This window comes from Somniosus microcephalus, chromosome 5 (assembly GCF_052327205.1).
Source record: "Somniosus microcephalus isolate GS21.2 chromosome 5, FLI_Smic_1.0, whole genome shotgun sequence".
Taxonomy (NCBI): domain Eukaryota; kingdom Metazoa; phylum Chordata; class Chondrichthyes; order Squaliformes; family Somniosidae; genus Somniosus; species Somniosus microcephalus.
Window position 1 is genome coordinate 65,959,020 of NC_140991.1, and position 21,753 is coordinate 65,980,772.

A 21,753-nucleotide genomic window follows, 5' to 3' on the forward strand; every position below is an offset into this window, starting at 1 on the left:
TCGATTGGGCTTATACTCACTGGAGTTTAGAAGAATGAGAGGGGATCTCATCGAAACTTATAAAATTCTGACAGGTCTGGACAAACTAGATGCAGGTAGAATGTTCCCGATGGTCGGAGAGTCCAGAACCAGGGGTCATAGTCTAAGAATAAGGGGTAAGCCATTTAGGACAGAGATGAGGAAGAATTTCTTCACCCAGAGAGTGGTGAACCTGTGGAATTCTCTACCACAGAAGGCGGTTGAGGCCAAGTCTTTAAATATAGTCAAGAAGGAGTTAGATATATTTCTTAAAGCTAAAGGTATCAAGGGATATGGGGAGAAGGCAGGTACGGGGTACTGAGTTTGGATGATCAGCCATGATCTCATCGAATGGCGGAGCAGGCTCGAGGGGCCGAATGGCCTACTCCTGCTCCTATCTTCTATGTTTATATGTTTCTATGCTTTCGTCCTGCGGCAGTCCACGCTCCCTGAACTCTTCGCACCTCAAAGCAGACTTACCGGCTGACTGCTTGGAGACAAGGGATACCCACTTAAAATGCGACTGATGACACCCATGAGGAACTCAACCAAAGAGGCCCAGGAGCGATACAATGAAAGACATATTGCAACCAGATGTGTCATTGAGCAAGGTATCGGCATGCTGAAGATGCACTTCAGGTGCCTGGACAGATCTGGAGGCACCCCTCAATACGCACCAGCCAGGCGCTCCAGAATGGTCATGGTGTGCTGCGCTCTGCACAACATTGCACAGCAGCGACCTGCTGGAGGAACAAGGCACAAAGCCTCTTCAGATGATTCCGAGGAGGAGGAGGAGGTGGAGGTGGGACGTGATGTGGCCAAGGCACCAGCAGCGGCGCACATTGCTGCCCGGGATGGCCAGGATGCCCTCATTATTGCGAGGTTCACTTAGGGTCCACCAGTCCACCCATCGAACAGCCACATGCAAAAGCCACTTCTCCCCTGCCCTTCCCCCAACACAAAGCAGTCCTGCAAACAACTAAGCATCCCTTTCAGCTTTGGCCTCACATTGCCAGTAGTCAATGCTGTGAGTACACAAAATATGTACTTTCAATGATTGATCTTGACTGCAAAAATCCAAATTCCAAATATTAGGAATTTGAGATGTGAGTAAAACTTAAGTAAGTTGGGGTTGTCTCCTTTTGTATAGAGGTGAGTTAATCAATGTTTTCCAGATTATGAAATAGAATTGACAAAATTGACCCAGGCAAATTGTTCACTATGGCAAATGGTTCAAATACCAGGGGACACTAGTGAAAAATTAAACTAAGTTGTAAGAAAAGTCTGGTGGAACTTTTTCACCAATAGGATAACACAGTCATGGAATAAATTACTAGGAAAAGGTGATTGAAGCAAACATTATACATGGGTTCAATGGACAATGAGATGATCACATTAGCTAAATATCGGTTTGGCTCAGTTGGTAGCACTTTTGCTTCTAGAGCCGAAGATTCAAGCCTTACTCCAGGACTTAAGCAGCTATTCTAAGTTGACCCTTTAGTGCTTACTGAGAGGTATTTCAGATGAGATGTTGGACTGAGGCCATAGCTGCCTATATAAAATGTTGGATTTTTTTTTAATTCATTGATGGGATGTGGGCGTCGCTGGCTGGCTAGGCCTGCATTTAGTGCCCATCCCTAATTGCCCTTGAGAAGATGGTGGTGAGCCACCTTCTTGAACCACTGCAGTCCATATGGTGTAGGTACACCCACAATGCTGTTAGGAAGGGAGATCCAGGATTTTGGCCCAGCAACAGTGAAGGAACGGCGATACAGGTCCAAGTCAGGATGGTGTGTGGCTTGGAGGGGAACTTGTAAAGAATTCCATGATATTGTATTCCACCCTCAACCAACAAAAACAGATTAACGGGGTAGTCATGGTGTTTGTGGGACCATGCTTAGTTTTCTTATTAACTACAGTGACTGGACTTGAAAAGCAACAAATTGACCGTGAAGCACTTAAGGATGTCCTGAGGATGTTAACAACGTGCTATAGAAATGCAAGTTCCTTTTATTCTGAACAGAAAAGGGACTAAGAGATTTGGTCGTTGGGGGTCTGTGTGTGAAAATGAGACTGGTGACCTTTTTCTGTTCCTAAAAATTAACTAAATCACAAAAAAATTGAGACCATTAAATATTATTTAAATATCTGCTTTCTTCAATATCAATGCAGTGTTATAAAAAAAGAGTCTGGAAACGAAACAAAAGCATGCGTATACCTGGAATGGTGCTTGTGGTATTGATAGTTTCCACAGTTGATAAATTCGCCCATCTTGATGCCAGACCAGCCCTTTGCACTGCCACTTTGTAATTGTCATACAATGTCTTACTGTACTAAAAACAGAAAAGAGAATTTGTTATCCTCCATGATCCAGTGAGAGAACACGCTCATCAAGTAGATTGTCAGTCCTAGTAAACTAATGTTAATCTTTGATAGGAGTTTGTCCATTTTATTGTATAGGTGAGGTCGGTTAAGTCAGATTTTTCTAGTCTACAAGGAAGGCTGACAGAATTATTGTGTTCCAACAAGATAGATGTGTTGGAATTTTTTTTATATTAAACTATTCAAAAAGGTAAAAAATATTAAAATGAGACTGCCCAGTTATGATTATCCTACGGAAAAAGGATGGACTAGACTGCACATAATGGAATGATATGGTTTGGGTAAAAGCTTGATAATAAGTTGATTGTTAATAAACCATCAGTCTGGATAGCCAAGATACAATGCAAAAATTCTGCAGTGAAATTTGATGCAAACTATTTTTACGTGCCAATTTTTGTTCAGTTTTTTTTCTTCTCCACTTCACTTCTGAAAGAATTGACTTTGGGGGGCCTTGATAGTGAACATTGGTCAGCTATTTGATCACACAGAGCCTCACAGTCAAGCCCAATCCTTCCCTCACCCAGCATCTACTTTCCAGGGGTAACTGGATAGTGATTAGAAGAGGGGATTCTGGTTAATTTCCCCCTCCCTGGTTCAGCAGCACTGAAGACGACTGTAGTGTCACAGTTGAGATAGCTGACTCACCACAGATTCCGAATTGAATCTGGGACCTGCTGGTCTGTAACTGCTTTGTATTACACCACACAGTGTCTTTACTCACTAAGACATAAGCAGAGCGGGATGAGGGACTTCAGTTATGTGGATAGACTGGAGAAGTTGGGGTTGTTCTCCTTAGAGCAGAGAATGTTGAGAGGAGATTTGATAGAGGTGTTCAAAATCATGAGGGGTCTAGACAGAGTAGATAGAGAAAAACTGTTCACATTGGCAGAACGGTCAAGAACCAGAGGACACGGATTTAAGGTGATTGGCAGAAGAACCAAAGGCGACATGAGGAAAAACTTTTTTATGCAGCGAATGGTTATGATCTGGAATGCACTGCCTGAGAGGGTTGTGGAGGCAGATTCAATCATGGCTTTCAAAAGGGAATTGGATAAAGTACCTGAAGGAAAAAATTTGCAGGGCTAAAGGGAAAGGGTGGGGGAGTGGGACTAGCTGAAGTGCTCTTGCAGAGAGCCAGCATGGGCTCGACGGGCCGAATTACCTCTTTCTGCACTGTAACCATTCTATGAGATGCACTTGTTTTGGCATTTCGGATAGCAAAGTGGCAATTTAAGTAATGCTTCCATTTTGATATATTACTTTGACTTCAGCCATCTCTATTTTCAATGCTTAACATCAGGAAAGAAGGGGCGGTAAAAGCATAGGACTGCACCACCTGTTTATAATATAAAATTAGGTACATGGAAATAATATTTTGTAAAACAAAGAATCCCTTTCTTGAGAATTTTAAATACAAATTTTTTTTTAGCTTTGGAGTTAGATGGCTGCACTACTAAAACTATGACCTGCAAAGTTTAAGAGAAACAAAATCTCAGTGTCTTTACCATTGGCTGCAATAATGGCACAAGTCCAAGACACCCACACCAAATATTAATGAAGGAGGCACTCATTTTAGAGACTGGAAAATTAAATTATAAATTCCTGTTCCAAATCCTAGCTCAATTTTACTGTGAACCAGAATCTAGTAAGTTTCTGGAAAGTAAGTTTACTCTTCCAGTATGACAGCAGAATACTTGTCCAGGGCGCAGATTGGGTGACCGCTTTGCGGAACACCTCCGTTCAGTCCGTAAGGGTGACCCTGAGCTTCCGGTTGCCTGTCATTTCAATTCACCGCCCCATTCCCACTCGGACCTCACTGTCCTCGGTCTCTTGCATTGTTCTACAGAAGCTCAGCGTAAACTCGAGGAACAGCACCTCATCTTCCAATTAGGCACTTTACAGCCTTCCGGACTCAATATCGAGTTCAACAATTTCAGATCATAACCTCGGCCCCCATTACATTTTTACTTATTTTTTATCCCCACCTTTGTTTTGGCCCTTTCCCCCCCCCATCTTTTTTTTCCTCTCTCCCACATGGCAGCTGTCTCTCATTCTGCCAGAACATTTCACGCCTAATCTAGAGCCGTCTTTTGTCTCCACTAGTCCTATCACCATCTCGTCTCGTTTTGAATACCTCTTAATGTCTCTTCTCTTTTGTTCTCTCCCAGCCTGGCCTCTCAATCTATTTCATTTCCTGTGCCTTTCCAGTCTTGACAAAGAGTTTGACTCGAAACGTTGACTCTATTTCTCTCTCCACGGATGTTGCCTGGCCTGCTGAGTTTTTCCAGCATTTTCTGTTGTTGTTTTGCAAAACTAAGGCCTAGAAATTCAGTATCGCCACGTTTGGGGCGCTACAGCCGGGCGTTCACTAAATTTAGCGACCGGCGCAACTTAGCGCCACCTTCGCCGAAATTGAGTTGCATCGCCCCAAGAGGTTGCTGCTGCGCTAAAGCAGGCGGTGCACAACTATCATAAGGCGCTAAGCCGGCGAGCCGAGGCGCTACCACCGAGGGCGGGTGCAGCACAGGTGCGGCGAGTTGCTGCTTGAAGGCAGACACGCTGGCGCCGGTCAGCTCTTAAAGGGGGAGGCTCGATTTGTTTTGCTGCCACGCCCTGCACACTGCAGCCCTGAATCAAGGCCTGAACATAGCTGCTTCAACACTTCAACGCCCAGGACTATGGAGAAGGCTAGGGAGCGAGTGCAGCGCTTCAGCGAGGGTGCCCTGAAGCTACTGGTTGGCGCAGTGGAGCGCAGGCGACCTGTCCTCTTCCCTGATAGTGGCAGGAGGCCGCTGCCCAGTGAGTATCGAAAAGCCTGGAGGGAGGTGGCAAACAGGGTGACCTCCAACAGCATGGTTGCCAGGACTCCAGTGCAATGCAGAAAAAAGTTCAACGACCTCACTCGGGTTGTCAGGGTGAGTACCCTTTCCAATATCCTCTTCATCCCTGCATGTGCACCTCACTTTATGGCCAAAGGGACCTGAAAGCCCCAATGCCCAGCCCTCATCCAACAGCTATGGGACTCTCATGAAAATCACTTGCACATTCAGCACTTTACACACTGTCAGGGCTATTCCACCATGGGAGGCAGTGCAGGCAAGATCAGCACTTTACACAGTCAGGGCTATTCCACCATGGGAGGCAGTGCAGGCAAGATCAGGGCTTGACAGTGTACTTAGAGGGCGTCCTTTCTCTTGCAGGGCAAGCTGGCCCACAATCGCAGGCAGCAGCGATGGACCGGGGGAGGCCGTCCTGACCTGAAAGAGCTCACCAACCTGGAGCAGTGAGTGGAGCGGATTATGGGAGGCCAGCTGATTGGCCCCGTCGCCAGTGGAGATGCCGACCCCGTTCTGGACAGCAATGGTAAGGTCATCACCTTTTTGACCTCTCTCTTTCCACTTGTACCTCACACCAGCATCCTTTGCCACTCTCGAACCAATGCAGTGCATTGCAGCACTCATGCCTCCCTCGCTGCCACCCTGTCCTCACTCTAAAGCAACTGTTGTGCCTCCCTGCTTTCAGATGCTGATTCGCCAGGTGAGGAGGCGGGCCCTCAAGCTGGCACTGTGTCTGATTCAGATTTCGAGGAGGAGGAAGAGGAAGCCGGCCCATCAGTGCCACCCTCAACTGAGGCAGCCCATGGCCATGATGGGGACATGTCTTCCCTGGAGGGGAGCAGGGGGGAAGGGTCTGATGAGGGTGAAGCTCCAGGGCCCAGCAGGCTGCAGCAACGCAGGAGGGGTGGGGAAGCTTGGCGGCCTTCTCCCCGGAGGGTGAGTGCGGCCTCCAGTCCTGCTACAGTGAGCGCAGAGGAGGTGCGGCTCCTTGGTGAAATGGGCGCCCAGGCTGAGCGCAGACACACTGAGCTCATGGCTGCAGTGGCAAGGATGCTGAACTCCATAGAGTCACTGGCAAGGAGTGTTCAGGAATTCGGGGCAGCACAGGCCAGGAGTCTGCAGGACTTCGCGGCATCACAGGCGGCTTCCAGCCAAGTGCTCAGTCGTGCTGTGCATTCACTGGCTGGTCTGATGCAGACACAGATCAGGGCCACACGGGCACTAACTGCTGCCACCCTCGTTGGATTGGCCAGGCATCGCCGGGGCCCTCGCTGCACCGCAGCGGCCCAGCAGTCTGTGCTTCAGCAGATTGCGGCGCATGCTTCAGTGCTGGCCCGTGCGAGTGCCAGTGTATCAGCCGACCAGGGAGTGCCTGTGCTCTGTCAGGTTGGCAGCATTCCTGCAGCCAACACTGTCACTCCTCCACTGCAGTTGCCACCACCCATAGGACAGACTGCTGCCGCCCAAGCAGAGTTGGAGCAGTCAGCAGCCGGGCCCTCCAGGCCCAGAGCTGGTCCAGGCCGTCCCCCAAGGGCATCTGCCGTCTCACCGTCTCACCATCTCACCTTCAGCAGCCTTTCCCCAGACTTGCTGCAGCCACTGGGGTCCCGTTGAGGAGGAGCTGCAGGGCGGGAAGGGGCCACTCGTGGAAGCGAGGCGGATCACCCTCGCAGGCGAAAAAGTAGAAGGTGTGGCAAAATGTTTTTTTTATATATGAAGGCTGAGAATGTTGTGTTTGTTTTTTATATGAAGGCCGACAATATTGTGTTTGTTTTTTATATGAAGGCCGACAATGTTGTGTTTGTTTTTTAAATGAAGGCCGAGGATCATGGTCATTTTTGTTTAACTGTTTTTTTCATTTTCTCAAGGTTGTGAGAGCCACTTATGTGTCTGACTGTTTTTTGGGGGGTTTCTCAGAATTTGTTTGTCATGCGGGAAGGGCACAGAGTTTGTAAAATAAAAAATTTTCTTTATTCAGATTGTCCATGTTTGCACTTTGAACTATTTGTTGCCTTGACTGGCTGAGGGTTTGCGGAGCGGCTCCATTCATGTTCTTTCATTGGCACAAGCCATTCCCCGAGAGGGGGCCTAGAACCGAGTTGCAATAATCCGCCGACGGACGGCCTTTGCACTTTGTGCCTCCCTTCCGTCTTGGTGCTCCTCCTCCTCCTCCTCCTCCTCTGGTGGTCCTCCAATGTCTGCTGGCAGTGGCTGAGTCCTGAGGATAGCCAGGTTGTGCAGCATGCAGCACACTACAACGAAATGGGAGACTTGCTCAGGCGAGTACTGTAGGGCTCCTCCGGAATGGTCCAGACAGCGGAACCGTTGCTTGAGCACGCCGATTGTGTGCTCAATAATGTTCCTGGTAGCTTGAAGGCTGCCATTGTATCGTTCTTCAGCAGGGGTGCTGGGCACACGGAGTGGGGTCATCAGCCAGGTGCACAAAGGATAGCACTTGTCCCCGAGAAGCCAGCCCCTTGGGTGAGCCGGGGCTTTGAAAATGTCTGCCACAGAAGTCTGGCGCAGGATGAAGGCATTGTGGCTGCTACCTGGAAAGCGGGCATTGACAGCTAGCATGAGCTGCCTGTGGTCACACACCAACTGGACGTTGAGCGAATGGTAGCCCTTCCGGTTGCGGTAATCCTCGGCATTCTGTAGAGGTGCCGGCAAAGCCACATGCGTGCAGTCAATGGCGCCCTGGACCATGGGGAAGCCCGCTATTCTTGCAAATCCCATTGCACACTCTTGCTGCTTATCCAGGGTCATGGGGAAGGAGATGTACTGACGTCTCCTTCTGAAGAGGGCATTCGTCACCTGGTGGATGAGGCAATGTACCGCGAACTGGGAGATATTGGCAATGTCGCCAGTAGCGGATTGGAAGAAGCCGGTGGTGTAGAAGTTGAGAGCCACCGTCACCTTCACTGCCACCGACAGAGACGTCCTGCTCCTCAGCTGTGGCTGCAGATCTCTCTGAGGCAGGTGGCAGATCTCAGTGACCACCTCCCTTCTGAATCACAGCCTCCGAACACACTGCTCCTCAGACATGTTGAGATATGAGAACTGCTGGCGGTATACCCTGGGTGGGTAAGGCCTCCTGTGCCGACGCCTGTTGGCCCTTCTCCGTCTGGCCATGACTGACACTCTCTCTCGACGTCTCTGAGCCCTTTGAATGCAATGCGGAAAGCCAACGTTTCCACCCATTGCAGCCCCCATTATATGTGACGACTCAAGGCTATGGCACTGAAAGTTAAATCCAACTGCAAAGCTCTGGCCTGAAGCCAGAAGTACCTGTGCGAGCGCTGAGTCAAAGCAGAAAGCTCTCTCCCTTTGTCCCTCTCCAAATATCTCACACTCACACAGAAGGAGTGGAACAAAATGGCTGCCACAAACAATGCAGGAAGAGTTCCCTTTAAATAGCGCCCCCCGCGCCCCGCAGCGACTGGGAACCGTTCCCCTCAACCAGTCGCTGGGGGCGCCAGGCACACAGAAGGGGGGCGCCACTGATGTTCTGGTTCAGGGCGCACCAAGGGCGTTACACCATGAAATGACGTCAGGATCTGCGTGCGCAGCTGAGCGGGCGCTGCGGTTTTGCGCCGCCGCTAAATCTTGACTGAAGTTCGCGAGAGGCGCAGATCGCGCCGTGCCCAGGCGCTAGCCGCTTCGCGCCCCACTTCTCCTCCTCCTAAGGCACTAGCGGCTGGTGCTAACAACTGAATTTCTAGGCCTAAGTGTTGATTTTAATTCCACAGGGTTACTGTCACGGTAATAAACTACTCCTGACACTGAGAAGCTTTATACATGTTTATTTCAGTGTGATAGTGTGGCGGAGCCACCAAAGGACTCAGATCGTTTGTACGTAATTCCTTTAACAACATGTTAGCTACAGTCTGAGTCTGTATCTTTATTTATGCTGTTTAACTGTACAGAGTGTGGTTGCTTTAACAGCGCGGCTAAAACGTGATGATGTCACGCCGTTCATCACGTGATCCCCCACTGGCGGGAAAACGTGATGATGTCATGACGTCAGCCACAGGACTGCAGGGGTAGTCCTCGTGGAGCCTCCAGAGAGAGCAGACCTACATTTGATGTTATCCTGCAGTTTCTTGTTCAAGCCTGTTTGTTTCATTAAAGTTCATTTTGTTTGATCGCCTGAGTAGAACTCAGTCTTTTAGTTAGGAACCCACGTTTCTACATTGGTGACCCCGACTTTCGTGAACAGTTTTCGCGGAAGATCTTCAGCATGGACACGAACGCCGTGACTCTGAAACTGCCACAGTTCTGGGAGCAACAACCAGACGCCTGGTTTATCCAGGCTGAAGCCCAGTTCGCCATCAGGAACATCGTCGCGGATCAGACCCGTTATTACTACGTGGTCTCCGCCCTCGATAGCGCAACTGCCTCGCGGATCGTCAGCCTCCTCGGTAGTCCTCCTACTGACAGCAAGTATGATACGATAAAGGCGCGGTTGCTACAGGTCTTCGGGCTCTCGAAGTCAGAACGCGCTCGCTGGCTCCTCACGATGCCTGGCCTCAGGGACTCCAAACCGTCTGAACTCATGAGCCAAATGCTCACGCTCTTGGGTGCCGAACCGGAATGCTTCCTCTTCCGGGAGCTATTCCTCTGCCAATTGCCGGAACAGGTGCAGGCTGCCCTAGCCAGATCCGAGATTACAGACTGCGCCGAGCTTGCTGCCGAAGCAGATAAAATTTTCACAGTAACCCAGCAGTGCTGCGCGGCCACGAGGCGCCCATCTCCCACAGACGCGGCTCCAGCTCCTCTTGCAGCGGGCTGGTGCTCCTACCACGCCCGTTTTGGCGCGAAAGCACGACGCTGCCGCTCTCCCTGCAGTTTTTCGCCCCAAATAAACCAAAGCTCCTGCAGCGTTCTTGGCGAAGGAGGACCGGGTCTAACGGGCACTCCGCGGTTGCGACGGCCGTCGGATCTACGAGGAAACTTCTTTACATCACTGATTCTCTATTGGGTCGACGTTTCCTTTGTGACACCGGGGCGCAGTGTAGCATTCTACCTGCGTCGAATCTCGATGTGCAAGCTGGGAACCATGGTTTTTCCTTCATGGCGGCTAATGGCGCAGCAATTCGAACTTTCCGAAAGCGGCGGGTCCAAGTCTGTTTCGGCGGTCAGCGCTTCCATTGGGAATTCGTCACGGCCACAGTCTCGCAGGCCATCCTAGGGGCAGATTTTCTGTGTGCCAACGGCCTCCTCATCAATGTCCGGCACCACCGGTTGATCAACGCGGCCACCTTCCACTCGATTCCGTGCTACCACGGTACTACCGTGGTGCGCTCTATCGCCTGCGCTTTCCCTTCTCCGGATGACTTCACTCGGCTCCTCGGAGAGTTTCCGGAGCTGACAAGGCCCACTTTCTCCTCCTCGGCCATGAAGCATAGTGTTGAACATCATATCACCACTACTGGCTCCCCAGTTTATGCACGGGCTAGAAGGCTCGAACCCGGCAAGCTCGCGGCTGCGAAAGCGGAGTTCGACACGATGGAGCAGCTTGGGATTATTCGCCGGTCGAATAGTCCCTGGTCTTTGCCTCTCTACATTGTTCCGAAACCGGGCGGCGGCTGGCGGCCATGCGGTGACTACCGACGCCTGAACGACGCCACTACTCCTGATCGGTACCTGATCCCGCATATTCAGGATTTCTCGGCCCATTTAGCGGGAAATTCTATCTTTTCTAAAGTCGACCTCGTTCAGAAGTATCACCAGGTTCCCGTGCACCCGCAAGATATCCCGAAAACCGCAGTCATCACCCCTTTCGGCCTCTTTGAGTTCCTGCGGATGCCGTTTGGCTTGAAGAACGTGGCACAGGCTTTCCAGCACTTAATGGACTCCGTGCTCCGAGACCTAAACTTCATCTTCGTCTACCTTGACGACATTCTCATCACCAGCGCCAGCAAGGAAGAGCACATCTCCCATTTGCGTACCCTTTACACGCCTCAGCCATCACGGTTTAATCATCAACCCGGCCAAGTGCCAGTTCGGCCTGCAGCGGATCGATTTCTTGGGACACCGCATAACATTAGACGGCGCCGTCCCCTTACTGGTGAAGGTGGAAGCTGTTACCTCTTTCCCGCGCCCGCCAACCGTCAAGGCCCTGCAAGAGTTCCTGGGGATGGTCAACTTCTATCACCGATTCGTCCCTAAGGCGGCTCAGTTAATGCAACCTTTGTACGGGGCCCTCAAGGGCAAGTCTGGTAAGGATCCAATCAGCTGGACGGCTGAGATGGACCAGGCGTTCGTCAACACCAAGAGCGCTTTGGCCAACGCAACCATGCTGGCGCACCCACTTCCAGGTGCCACCATCGCCCTTACCACAGACGCGTCAGACTACGTCATCGGCGCAGTGCAGGAACAGTGGGTGAACGGCACGTGGCAACCGCTGGCGTTTTTCAGCCGTCAACTACGGAAAAATGAAAAAAAATACAGCACCTTCGATCGGGAGTTACTGGCCCTTTTCCTAGCCATTCGCCATTTCCGGTTCTTATTGGAAGGACGTCCCTTCACGGCTTTTGTCGACCACAAGCCTCTCACGTTCGCCATGGCCAAGACCGCCGAACCGTGGTCCACTCGTCAACAACGTCACCTGACGTTTATTTCTGAATTTACCACGGACATTCAACATGTGTCTGGTAAGGGCAACCTGGTGGCGGATTGCCTCTCCCGTGCGACGGTCCATGCAGTTCACCTGGGGATTGACTACGCCCTCATGGCTGCAGATCAGGCCTCGGACCCAGAGGTCCAATCATACAGAACCGTCCCCTCTAGTTTCCAAGCAACCGACGTCAGTTTCCAGGCCGCAGGCGCCACGCTCCTTTGCGACGTCTCCATGGGCGTTCCCCGACCTATCGTGCCAGTCGCATGGCGCCGGAAGGTGTTTGATGCCATACGCGGGTTGTCGCACCCTCGTATGAAGGCTTCACAACAGCTAATGTCGGCGAAGTTCGTCTGGAAGGGTATGCACCTCGATGTCCGTGACTGGGCCAACACCTGCGTGGTCTGCCAGAAGGCCAAGGTCCAGCGTCATGTTAAAGCTCCAGTGGCTACGTTCGCTGTTCCAGAGCGTCGTTTCGACCACGTGCATGTGGACCTTGTGGGGCCACTTCCGCCTTCTCATGGTTATACGCATCTCCTCACCATGGTGGACTGCACCACTAGGTGGCCAGAGGCAATTCCTTTGGTTTCCACCACTTCGGCAGACGTCGCTAGAGCTTTCATCTCCTGTTGGGTTGCCCGTTTCGGGGTACCGGCGGACATCTCTTCCGACCGTGGGCCACAATTTTCCTCGGAGCTCTGGAACGCTGTAGCTCAGGGGCTCGGCACCAAACTTCATCGCACCACTGCCTATCATCCACAGGCGAACGGCCTTTGCGAGCGATTCCACAGGTCACTTAAAGCCGCCCTTTGGGCCAGTCTTCAAGGTGCAGGATGGGTGGACAGACTTTCATGGGTCCTTTTGGGTCTTCGTACGGCGCCCAAAGAAGACCTGCAATCGTCCTCAGCCAAACTCGTTTATGGCCAGCCTCTCCGAGTACCAGGGGATTTCCTCCCTTCTCCCACAGAGCCATGGTCCGCCTCCCAGCAACTCGTCAGCCACCAGAAAGCGGCCAGATGCTTCGCTCCGGTGCCTACATCAAATCACGGCTTACAGAGCTCCCACGTGCCAGCAGAGCTGAAGAATGCTGAGTACGTATTTATCCGCCACGACGCTCACCGGGATCCGCTCAAGCCCCCTTGCACTGGTCCTTTCCGCATCATCGAATCAGGAGACAAATCCTTTTCGGTCGACATCGGAGGAAAGCCGGATCACATTTCGGTGGACCGATTGAAGCCGGCTCACTTGGACCTGGACCGCCCAGTCGTCGTCGCTCAACTGCCGAAGCGTGGCTGACCACCCGCAGCCGCTATGCCAGATCAACCACAGCCGCCCGCCAACTCGACCACACTCGCTGCGCCAGCTCAACCACAACCGCCCGCCAGCTCGACCACCGTCCATCAGCTTCCTCTGCAAGGTTACCGAAGTCACTCGGACAGACTGGTCAAGCCTTCTCGACGTCTCACTTTTGCTGTTAAAGACAATTCTGGGGGGGCGCATGTGGCAGAGCCACCAAAGGACTCAGATCGTTTGTACATAATTCCTTTAACAACATGTTAGCTACAGTCTGAGTCTGTATCTTTATTTATGCTGTTTAACTGTACAGAGTGTGGTTGCTTTAACAGCGCGGCTAAAATGTGATGACGTCACGCCGTTCATCACGTGATCCCCCACTGGCGGGAAAACGTGATGATGTCATGACGTCAGCCACAGGACTGCAGGGGTAGTCCTCGTGGAGCCTCCAGAGAGAGCAGACCTACATTCGATGTTATCCTGCAGTTTCTTGTTCAAGCCTGTTTGTTTCATTAAAGTTCATTTTGTTTGATCGCCTGAGTAGAACTCAGTCTTTTGGTTAGGAACCCACGTTCCTACAATAGTGTGCTAAAACTTAAGAAGCACAGTCCATCCCAGGAAAACAAACATTTCCCTGACCTGTTGGCAGTCGAGGGTTAAAAAGGGAACAATTAATAGCAAGGACTCCCTTTATGCCTTCTGCCTGCAGATAATGTACCTCAACTGGATTTTCAGAGAAAAAGTTCAGTTGCAGTTTTCCAGTCAAGCATGTAATAAAAATGAGTACTTAAAGGGGACACATGTACAGGGAAAGAGTTTACATTCCGGGTACTTACCCACAGAATGTTCTCCTCCTTTAAGCAGAGGATAGTTCATTTCAATGTGTATGTGTAAGTGCAAGTGTGGTTAGAAACATAGGGTAAATTTTACCTCCAGGCATGGAAGATGTGGGTGGTATGCCTGCCTGTTCCTGCTCGCGGAAAGCATCATTGCCATGTTGCTGGCGAGCTGCGGGCCTCGAACTGAGCGGTTGGATGCCAGCCCATATGGCAAGCAGGGGGGCAGGGACAATCTTGGCGGGGGGAGTCTAGGGTGGCATCGGCCCACATTATTCTTCTGCAGCTCAGAAAAACTCTTGCTTCTCCTGTCCCCACAAAAATAATTATTTACTTACATTTTTGGGGCCTCTTTCTCTTCACCACATTCCCCCCAGTTGTCCCTCTAAATTGCATTGGGTTGGTACGTAGATCCCAGGCCCCTGATTGTCATACAGTAAACATTCTCCTGCCTGACTCAGGTGAACTCCTGGTCCGCACAGCAGCAGGTACCAGTAGATATGGCAGCAGAGTGGTCACAGGGCGGTAAGTGGTGCACAATGATTTTTACCTCTGCATTCGTCCATTTCCACTGAACGAGCTGAGTTAAAATCAACCCTCTGCTTTCTTTATTGGTCACTAAGGTCTGTAAGCACTGAATGCAATGCCATTAATTTCCTTGGTAACTCATCATTCTATTGTGTACATTTTAATCTGCATGGAGTATTTCACTAACAATGTCATTACAGGTAGACTATCCTTTATCCGAAAACCTCGGGACCAGCCGTGTTTCGGTTTTCGGAAAATTTCGGATTTCGGATTTCGGAAGGTATTTTATAAGACTGGCAAATTTGTCGGGGGTGGGTCGGCGGGGGTCAGGGTCGGCGGGGGTCGGCGGTCGGCGGGGGGGTTGGCGGGGGTCCGCGGGGGGTCGGCGGGAGTCAGGGTCGGCGGGGGGGTCCGCCGGGGGGTCGGCGGGGGTCGGGGTCGGCGGGGGGGTCGGGGTCGTCGGTGGGGGTCGGGGTCGTGCGCACGACTTACGCTAACCCTCTGCTCAGCGTAAGTCGTGCGCCACTCTGGTCATGTCGTGCGCACGACTTACGCTGAACGAAAAAACCTTCGGTTTTTAGAGGGTTTCGGTTTTCAGAAGTTCGGATAAAAGGTAGTCTACCTGTAACACCAGAACCAACTAATGTTCAACAATAGCAACAACAGAATGTTCATTTATATAATGCCTTTTATATTTAAAAACATTACAAAGGAGAGCAGGAATAGAGGAGAATAGCAAATGTATGGGCTTTTAACGGTAGAGAGAGAACTAGCAAAGCAAAAGAGTTTATGGAGGGAGTTCCAGAGAGTAGAACCAAGATGTCTGAAGGCTCTGGTAAAGAAAAAAAGTGGTGGTGGTGAGGGTGGGTGAGGGTAGATGTACAGCAGTGCAGAATCAAAGGATCCTAGGTCATAGGCTGGGTGATAGGGTGGGAGAAGATTGTGGAGGTTGGGATGGATGAGGCCATAAACAAGCACTTGATTTTGAATTCAGTGCATTGGGGCACAAGCAGCTGGGAGGTTGATGAGAACAGAGGTGATGGGTGACTGGGACTTGGAGCAGGCAGGATGAAGTCAACAGAGTTTTGCACAAGTTTTTTTTAATTCATTCATGGAATGTGGGCGTCACTAACAAGGCCAGTATTTATGGCCCATCCGTAATTGCCCTTGAGAAGGTGGTGGTGAGCCGCCTTCTTGAACTGCTGCAGTCCGTGTGGTGAAGGTACTCCCACAGTGCTGTTAGGGAGGGAGTTCCAGGATTTAGACCCAGCGACGATGAAGGATCGGCAATATATTCCAAGTCAGGGTGGTGTGTGACTTGAAGGGGAACTTGCAGGTGGTGGTGTTCCCATGCGCCTGCTGACCTTGTCTATCTAGGCGGTAGAGGTCACAGGTTTGGGAGGTGTTGCCGAAGAAGTCTTGCTGAAATGCTGCAGTGCATCTTGTAGATGGTACACACTACAGCCACGGTGTGCTGGTGGTGGAGGGAGTGAATGTTTAAGGTGGTGGATAGGGTGCCAATCAAGCGGGCTACTTTGTCCTGGATGGTGTCGAGCTTCTTGGGTGTTGTTGGAGCTGCACTCATCCAGGCAAGTGGAGTGTATTCCATCACACTCCTGACTTGTGCCTTGTAGATGGTGGAAAGGCTTTGGCGAGTCAGGAGGTGAGCCACTCACCCCAGAATACCCAGCCTCTGACCTGCTCTTGTTGCCACTGTATTTGTGTGGCTGGTCCAGTTCAGTTTCTGGTCAATGGTGACCCCCAGGATGTTGATGGTAGGGGATTTGGCGATGATAATGCCGTTGAATATAAAGGGGATGTGGTTAGACTATCTCTTGTTGGAGATTGTCGTTGCCTGGCACTGTTTGGCGTGAATGTTACCTGCCACTTATCAGCCCAAGCCTGAATGTCGTCCAGGTCTTGCTGCTTGCGGGCACGGACTGCTTTACTATCTGAGGAGATACAAATAGAACTGAACACCATGCAATCATCAGCGAACATCCCCATTTTTGATCTTATGATGGAGGGCAGGTCATTGATGAAGCAGCTAGAGATGGGTGGGCCTAGCACACTGCCCTGAGAAACTCCTGCAGCGATGTCCTGGTGCTGTGATGATTGGTCTCCAACAACTACAACCATCTTCCTTTGTGCTAGGTACGACTCCAGCTAGTGGAGAGTTTTCCCCCGATTCCCATTGACTTCAATTTTACTAGGGCTGCTTGATGCCACACTGGGTCAAATGCTGCTTTGATGTCAAGAGTAGTCTGGAATTCAGCCCTTTTATCCATGTTTGGACCAAGGCTGTAATGAGTTCTGGAGCTGAGTGGTCCTGGCAGAACCCAAACTGAGCATCGGTGAGCAGGTTATTGGTGAATAAGTGCCACTTGATAGCACTGTTGCCGACATCTTCCATCACTTTGCTGATGATTGAGAATAGACTGATGGGGCAGTAATTGGGCGGGTTGGATTTGTCCTGCTTTTTGTGGACGGGACATACCTGGGCAATTTTTCACTTTGTCGGGTAGATGCCAGTGTTGTAGCTGTACTGGAACAGCTTGGCTAGAGGCGCGCTAATTCTGGAGCACAAGTCTTCAGCACGACAGCTGGGATGTTGTCGGGACCCATAGCCTTTGCTGTATCTAGTGCGCTCAGCCGTTTCTTGATATCACGTGGAGTGAATCGAATTGGTTGAAGACTGGCTTCTGTGATGGTGGGGACCTCAGGAGGACTTTGTGTAGGGTGGAGATAGGGAGGATGTTGAGACGTACATTGGACAAATTGAATCTTGAGGTAACAAGAGCGTGGATAAGAGTTTTGGCACTGGTGGGGATGATGTAAGATTGAGGGTGGGCAATGTTGTGTAGGTGGAAGACTTGGTGATCGATAGAATATGACGTTTTGAAGCTCAGCTCAGGGTTGAACAAAATTCCTAGACTAGACTCTGTCTGCTTCAACCCAAATATGGAGCTGGGGAGCGAAATGGAATCAGAAGCAAGTGTACAGATGTTTTTGGTGGCAGCTGAGTAAGATTGTTTTGATTTTCCCGATGTTCAACCTGAGTAAGTTCTGACTGATCCAGGACCTGATGTCAGGTAAAATTCTGACAACATAGTGGTGGTAATGGAATTGAGGGTGTGGTTCAATAAATTAAATGAAACACATCTATTCCTCTGGGACACTTACGTTAAATTTTATATGACATTTAAACATTAGGGTATCTGCAATATAAATATTATAACAAGTCAGCCCTGGCTGCTCCCACATAACTCTTGGTAACTGGCTCGAGCAGTGTTAATGGTAGCTTAATAGCAGGTTCTCAGCTACCTTCTTAGTGAGTGTGGTAAACCACTGTTTGTTATTGTTGTTGTTGTTGTTGTTGCACACTATTGTGCCTATGCATGCCTCAGCTGACTCCGCCCCTGGCTCCACCCACATGCCCGGGTATAAAGGTGACTGCTCTGCAGCCCCCTGCCCTTTTGGATACCAGGCAACCACGAGAGGCATGCTCTGTTCTTTGCTAATAAAAGCCTATTAATTAACTCTCTGTCTTTTATGAGGAATTGATAGCGCATCAATTTTATTAGCAAAACAAAATGTCGGATCCAAATGCTGAACAGCAGGAGCTGCATCAACCGACGGCGCCAAACGCTGAGCAGCAGGCGCTGCTGCGAACCCTCAGACCAACATGCCTGGACCTAGACCCCCAAGAAGCGGGTTCGGCTACCAAATTCGCACAATAGCTGCGTTGCTTCGAGGCTTACCTGGAAGCCTCAACTGTGACCCTAGACGAAAACAAGCTGAAAATCCTGGCCTCAGAGGTGAGCCACCAAGTTTATACACTAATCCAGGACGCGACGACCTACGTGGCGGCTATCGATCTGCTTAAAGGGCAATACGCACGCCCGGTAAATACGGTCTATGCCAGGCACCTCTTAAGATCCCGCAGACAGCAGCCCGGGGAATCGGTGGAAGCTTTCCTACGGGCACTACGGATACTCGGCCAAGGCTGCGATTGCAAAGAAGTATCAGCCGCAGCACACACGGAGGGACTGATCCGAGATGCTTTCGTTGCGGGTCTAAGATCCGACTACTCCCGGCAGAGACTGTTGGAGAAGGGAGAAATAGACCTGAAAAAGGCAGTGTCCCTCGCGCTCTCGCTCGACGCGGCCCACAGGAATATGGACGCTTTCTCCCCTAACCGCTCCGCACCGTGGACGCCGCAACCTTGGGTCATGGGACCGCCACCTCCAACTGCTGCAGCGATGTCCAAGGCACAGAAATGTTATTTTTGTGGCCAGGCAAAACACCCCAGAGTGCGCTGCCCGGCGAAAAACGCTACCTGCTCCGGCTGCGGGAAGAAAGGACACTATGTCAGCGCCTGCAAAGGGAAAACCGCTAACGCCAGCAGCGCCGCGTGCGAACCGTGGGGGCAGCCATCTTGTCCGCCATCTTGGGCTCCCCCAGCCGCGTGGGGATCGGGATCATGGGCGCCGCCATTTTGTCCGCCATCTTGGATGCCTCCAACTTCAATCACGGGGGACCCGGACTCAACCACCGCCTCATCTGACGTCCACATCGACTCGCTTGACCATACGCTGGCCTCCGTGACGCTGGACCAATCTCTCCCTCATCAACTGTCCAGGTCCATGATGGACATTACGGTAAACGGCCGCGCCACTACCTGCCTTTTTGACAGCGGGAGCACGGAGAGCTTTATCCACCCCGACACGGTGCGCAGTTACTCTCTCCCGGTCCTGCCGACGCGCCATCGGATCTCTATGGCTTCCAAAGCCCAGTCAGCGGACGTCAGTGGCTACTGTGTAGTGACCCTTTCAGTACGGGGCACAGAATACAAAAATTTTAAACTTCTGGTCCTGCCCCATCTCTGCGCTGCCGTTCTACTGGGGTTGGATTTTCAGTGCCACCTTAAAAGTGTCACATTAGCGTACGACGGACCCCTCCCCCCACTCACAGTCTGCAGCCAGCAGCTTTTAAATCGCCCGCCGCGCACCATTTGCAGCCTCTCCACCCTTAAGGTCTCCCCCCCCTTCTTGTTCGCTAACCTCACCCGCGACTGTAAGCCCATCGCTACCAAAAGCAGGCGTTACAGTGCCGGGGATAGGAGCTTCATTAAATCCGAGGTAGCGAGACTCCTGAAGGAAGGGATTATTGAAAGTAGCACCAGCCCATGGCGAGCACAAGTGGTGGTGGTGAAGACTGGCGGAAAACAGCGCCTAGTTATTGACTACAGCCAGACGATCAATCGCTACACCCAGTTGGATGCATACCCACTCCCCCGCATATCTGACATGGTCAATCAGATAGCACAATACCGGGTGTTCTCGACGATTGATCTGAAGTCGGCATACCACCAGCTCCCCATCAGGGCTGAGGACTGCCAGTACACAGCTTTTGAAGCTGACGGTCGGCTCTACCACTTCCTCAGAGTTCCCTTCGGCGTCACCAACGGGGTTTCAGTCTTCCAACGGGAGACCAGATGGTTGACCAGAACGCGCTCCAGGCCACTTTCCCCTATCTAGACAACGTCACCATCTGCGGCCACGACCAGCAGGACCATGATGTTAACCTAGAGAAGTTCCTCCGTACGGCCCAGCGGCTGAATCTAACATACAACAAGGACAAATGTATGTTTCGTACCACGCGCCTTGCCATTCTTGGCTGCGTAGTGGAGAACGGAGTCATCGGCCCCGACCCCGACAGAATGCGCCCCCTTATGGAGCTCCCCCTCCCCCACTGCCAAAAAGCACTGAAGAGATGCCTAGGGTTTTTCTCGTACTATGCTCAGTGGGTGCCCAACTATGCGGACAAAGCCAGACCCCTCATCAAGTCCGCCTCCTTCCCCCTGACAGCAGAGGCATGTGCAGCCTTCACTCTCATAAAAAGAGATATTGCGAAGGCCACAATGCACGCAGTGGATGAGTCCATCCCTTTCCAAGTGGAGAGCGATGCATCCGACTTTGCCCTAGCTGCAACCCTTAACCAGGCGGGGAGACCCGTGGCCTTTTTCTCAAGGACCCTCCAGGGCCCCGAGATTCGACACTCCTCTGTCGAAAAGGAGGCCCAGGCCATTGTGGAAGCTGTGCGACATTGGAGGCATTACCTGGCCGGAAAACGATTTACCCTGCTCACTGACCAGCGTTCAGTAGCTTTTATGTTTAATAATAAGCAGAGGGGCAAAATCAAGAATGACAAGATCTTGAGGTGGAGAATCGAACTCTCCACCTACAATTACGATATCTTGTACCGGCCCGGGAAACTCAATGAGCCCCCAGATGCCCTATCACGTGGTACATGTGCCAACGCGCAGGTTGATAGACTGAAGACCCTCCACAATGACCTCTGCCACCCGGGCGTCACCAGGTTTTTTCACTTCATCAAATCCCGTAACCTGCCCCACTCCATCGAGGAGGTCAGGGCCTTGACCAGGAACTGCCAAATCTGTGCCGAGTGCAAACCGTATTTTTATAGGCCTGACAGAGCGAGCCTGATCAAAGCCACGCGCCCCTTCAAGCGGCTGAGCGGCGATTTTAAAGGGCCCCTCCCCTCCTCTGACCGCAATGTGTACTTCCTCAATATAATTGACGAGTATTCCCGTTTCCCGTTTGCCATCCCTTGCTCAGACATGACCAGTACCACGGTCATTAAATGTCTGAATGACCTCTTCGCCTTGTTCGGTTTCCCTAGCTATATTCATAGCGACAGGGGCTCATCCTTTATGAGCGACGAACTTCGTCAGTACCTGCTCGCGAGAGGTGTTGCTACAAGCAGGACCACCAGCTACAACCCCCGGGGGAATGGCCAGGTGGAAAGAGAGAATGCGACGGTCTGGAAGGCAGTCCTTTTAAACTTGAAATCTAAGGGCCTTCCGACCTCTCGCTGGCAGGAGGTCCTCCCTGCAGCGCTCCATTCCATCCGGTCACTGCTCTGTACAGCCACCAATGCCACCCCTCATGAGAGAATGTTCTCCTTCCCCAGGAAGTCCACATCGGGGATCTCGTTACCGACATGGCTGACTTCTCCAGGACCCGTCCTACTGCGGAAGCACGTGAGGTCCCATAAGACGGACCCCCTGGTCAAGAGGGTGAGCCTCCTCCACGCCAACCCGCAGTATGCTTACGTGGTGTACCCGGACGGGCGGGAGGACACAGTCTCCATACGAGACCTCGCACCTTCGGGTGCTCCCGAAACACTTCCTTCGCCACCCACCACTACCCACGCC

The 21,753-nt window shown here is 51.5% G+C and overlaps 1 protein-coding gene across 1 annotated transcript in view; it reads right to left on the bottom strand.

The window, feature by feature from the left end:
• apbb1ip (amyloid beta (A4) precursor protein-binding, family B, member 1 interacting protein) overlaps window positions 1-21,753 on the bottom strand; it is a 254,338-nt gene that overhangs the window by 23,345 nt on the left and 209,240 nt on the right. The window contains exon 12 of the mRNA XM_085987735.1: window positions 2,237-2,351. Coding sequence (XP_085843861.1) covers window positions 2,237-2,351 — 115 coding nt within the window. The remainder of the gene's footprint in view (window positions 1-2,236; window positions 2,352-21,753) is intronic.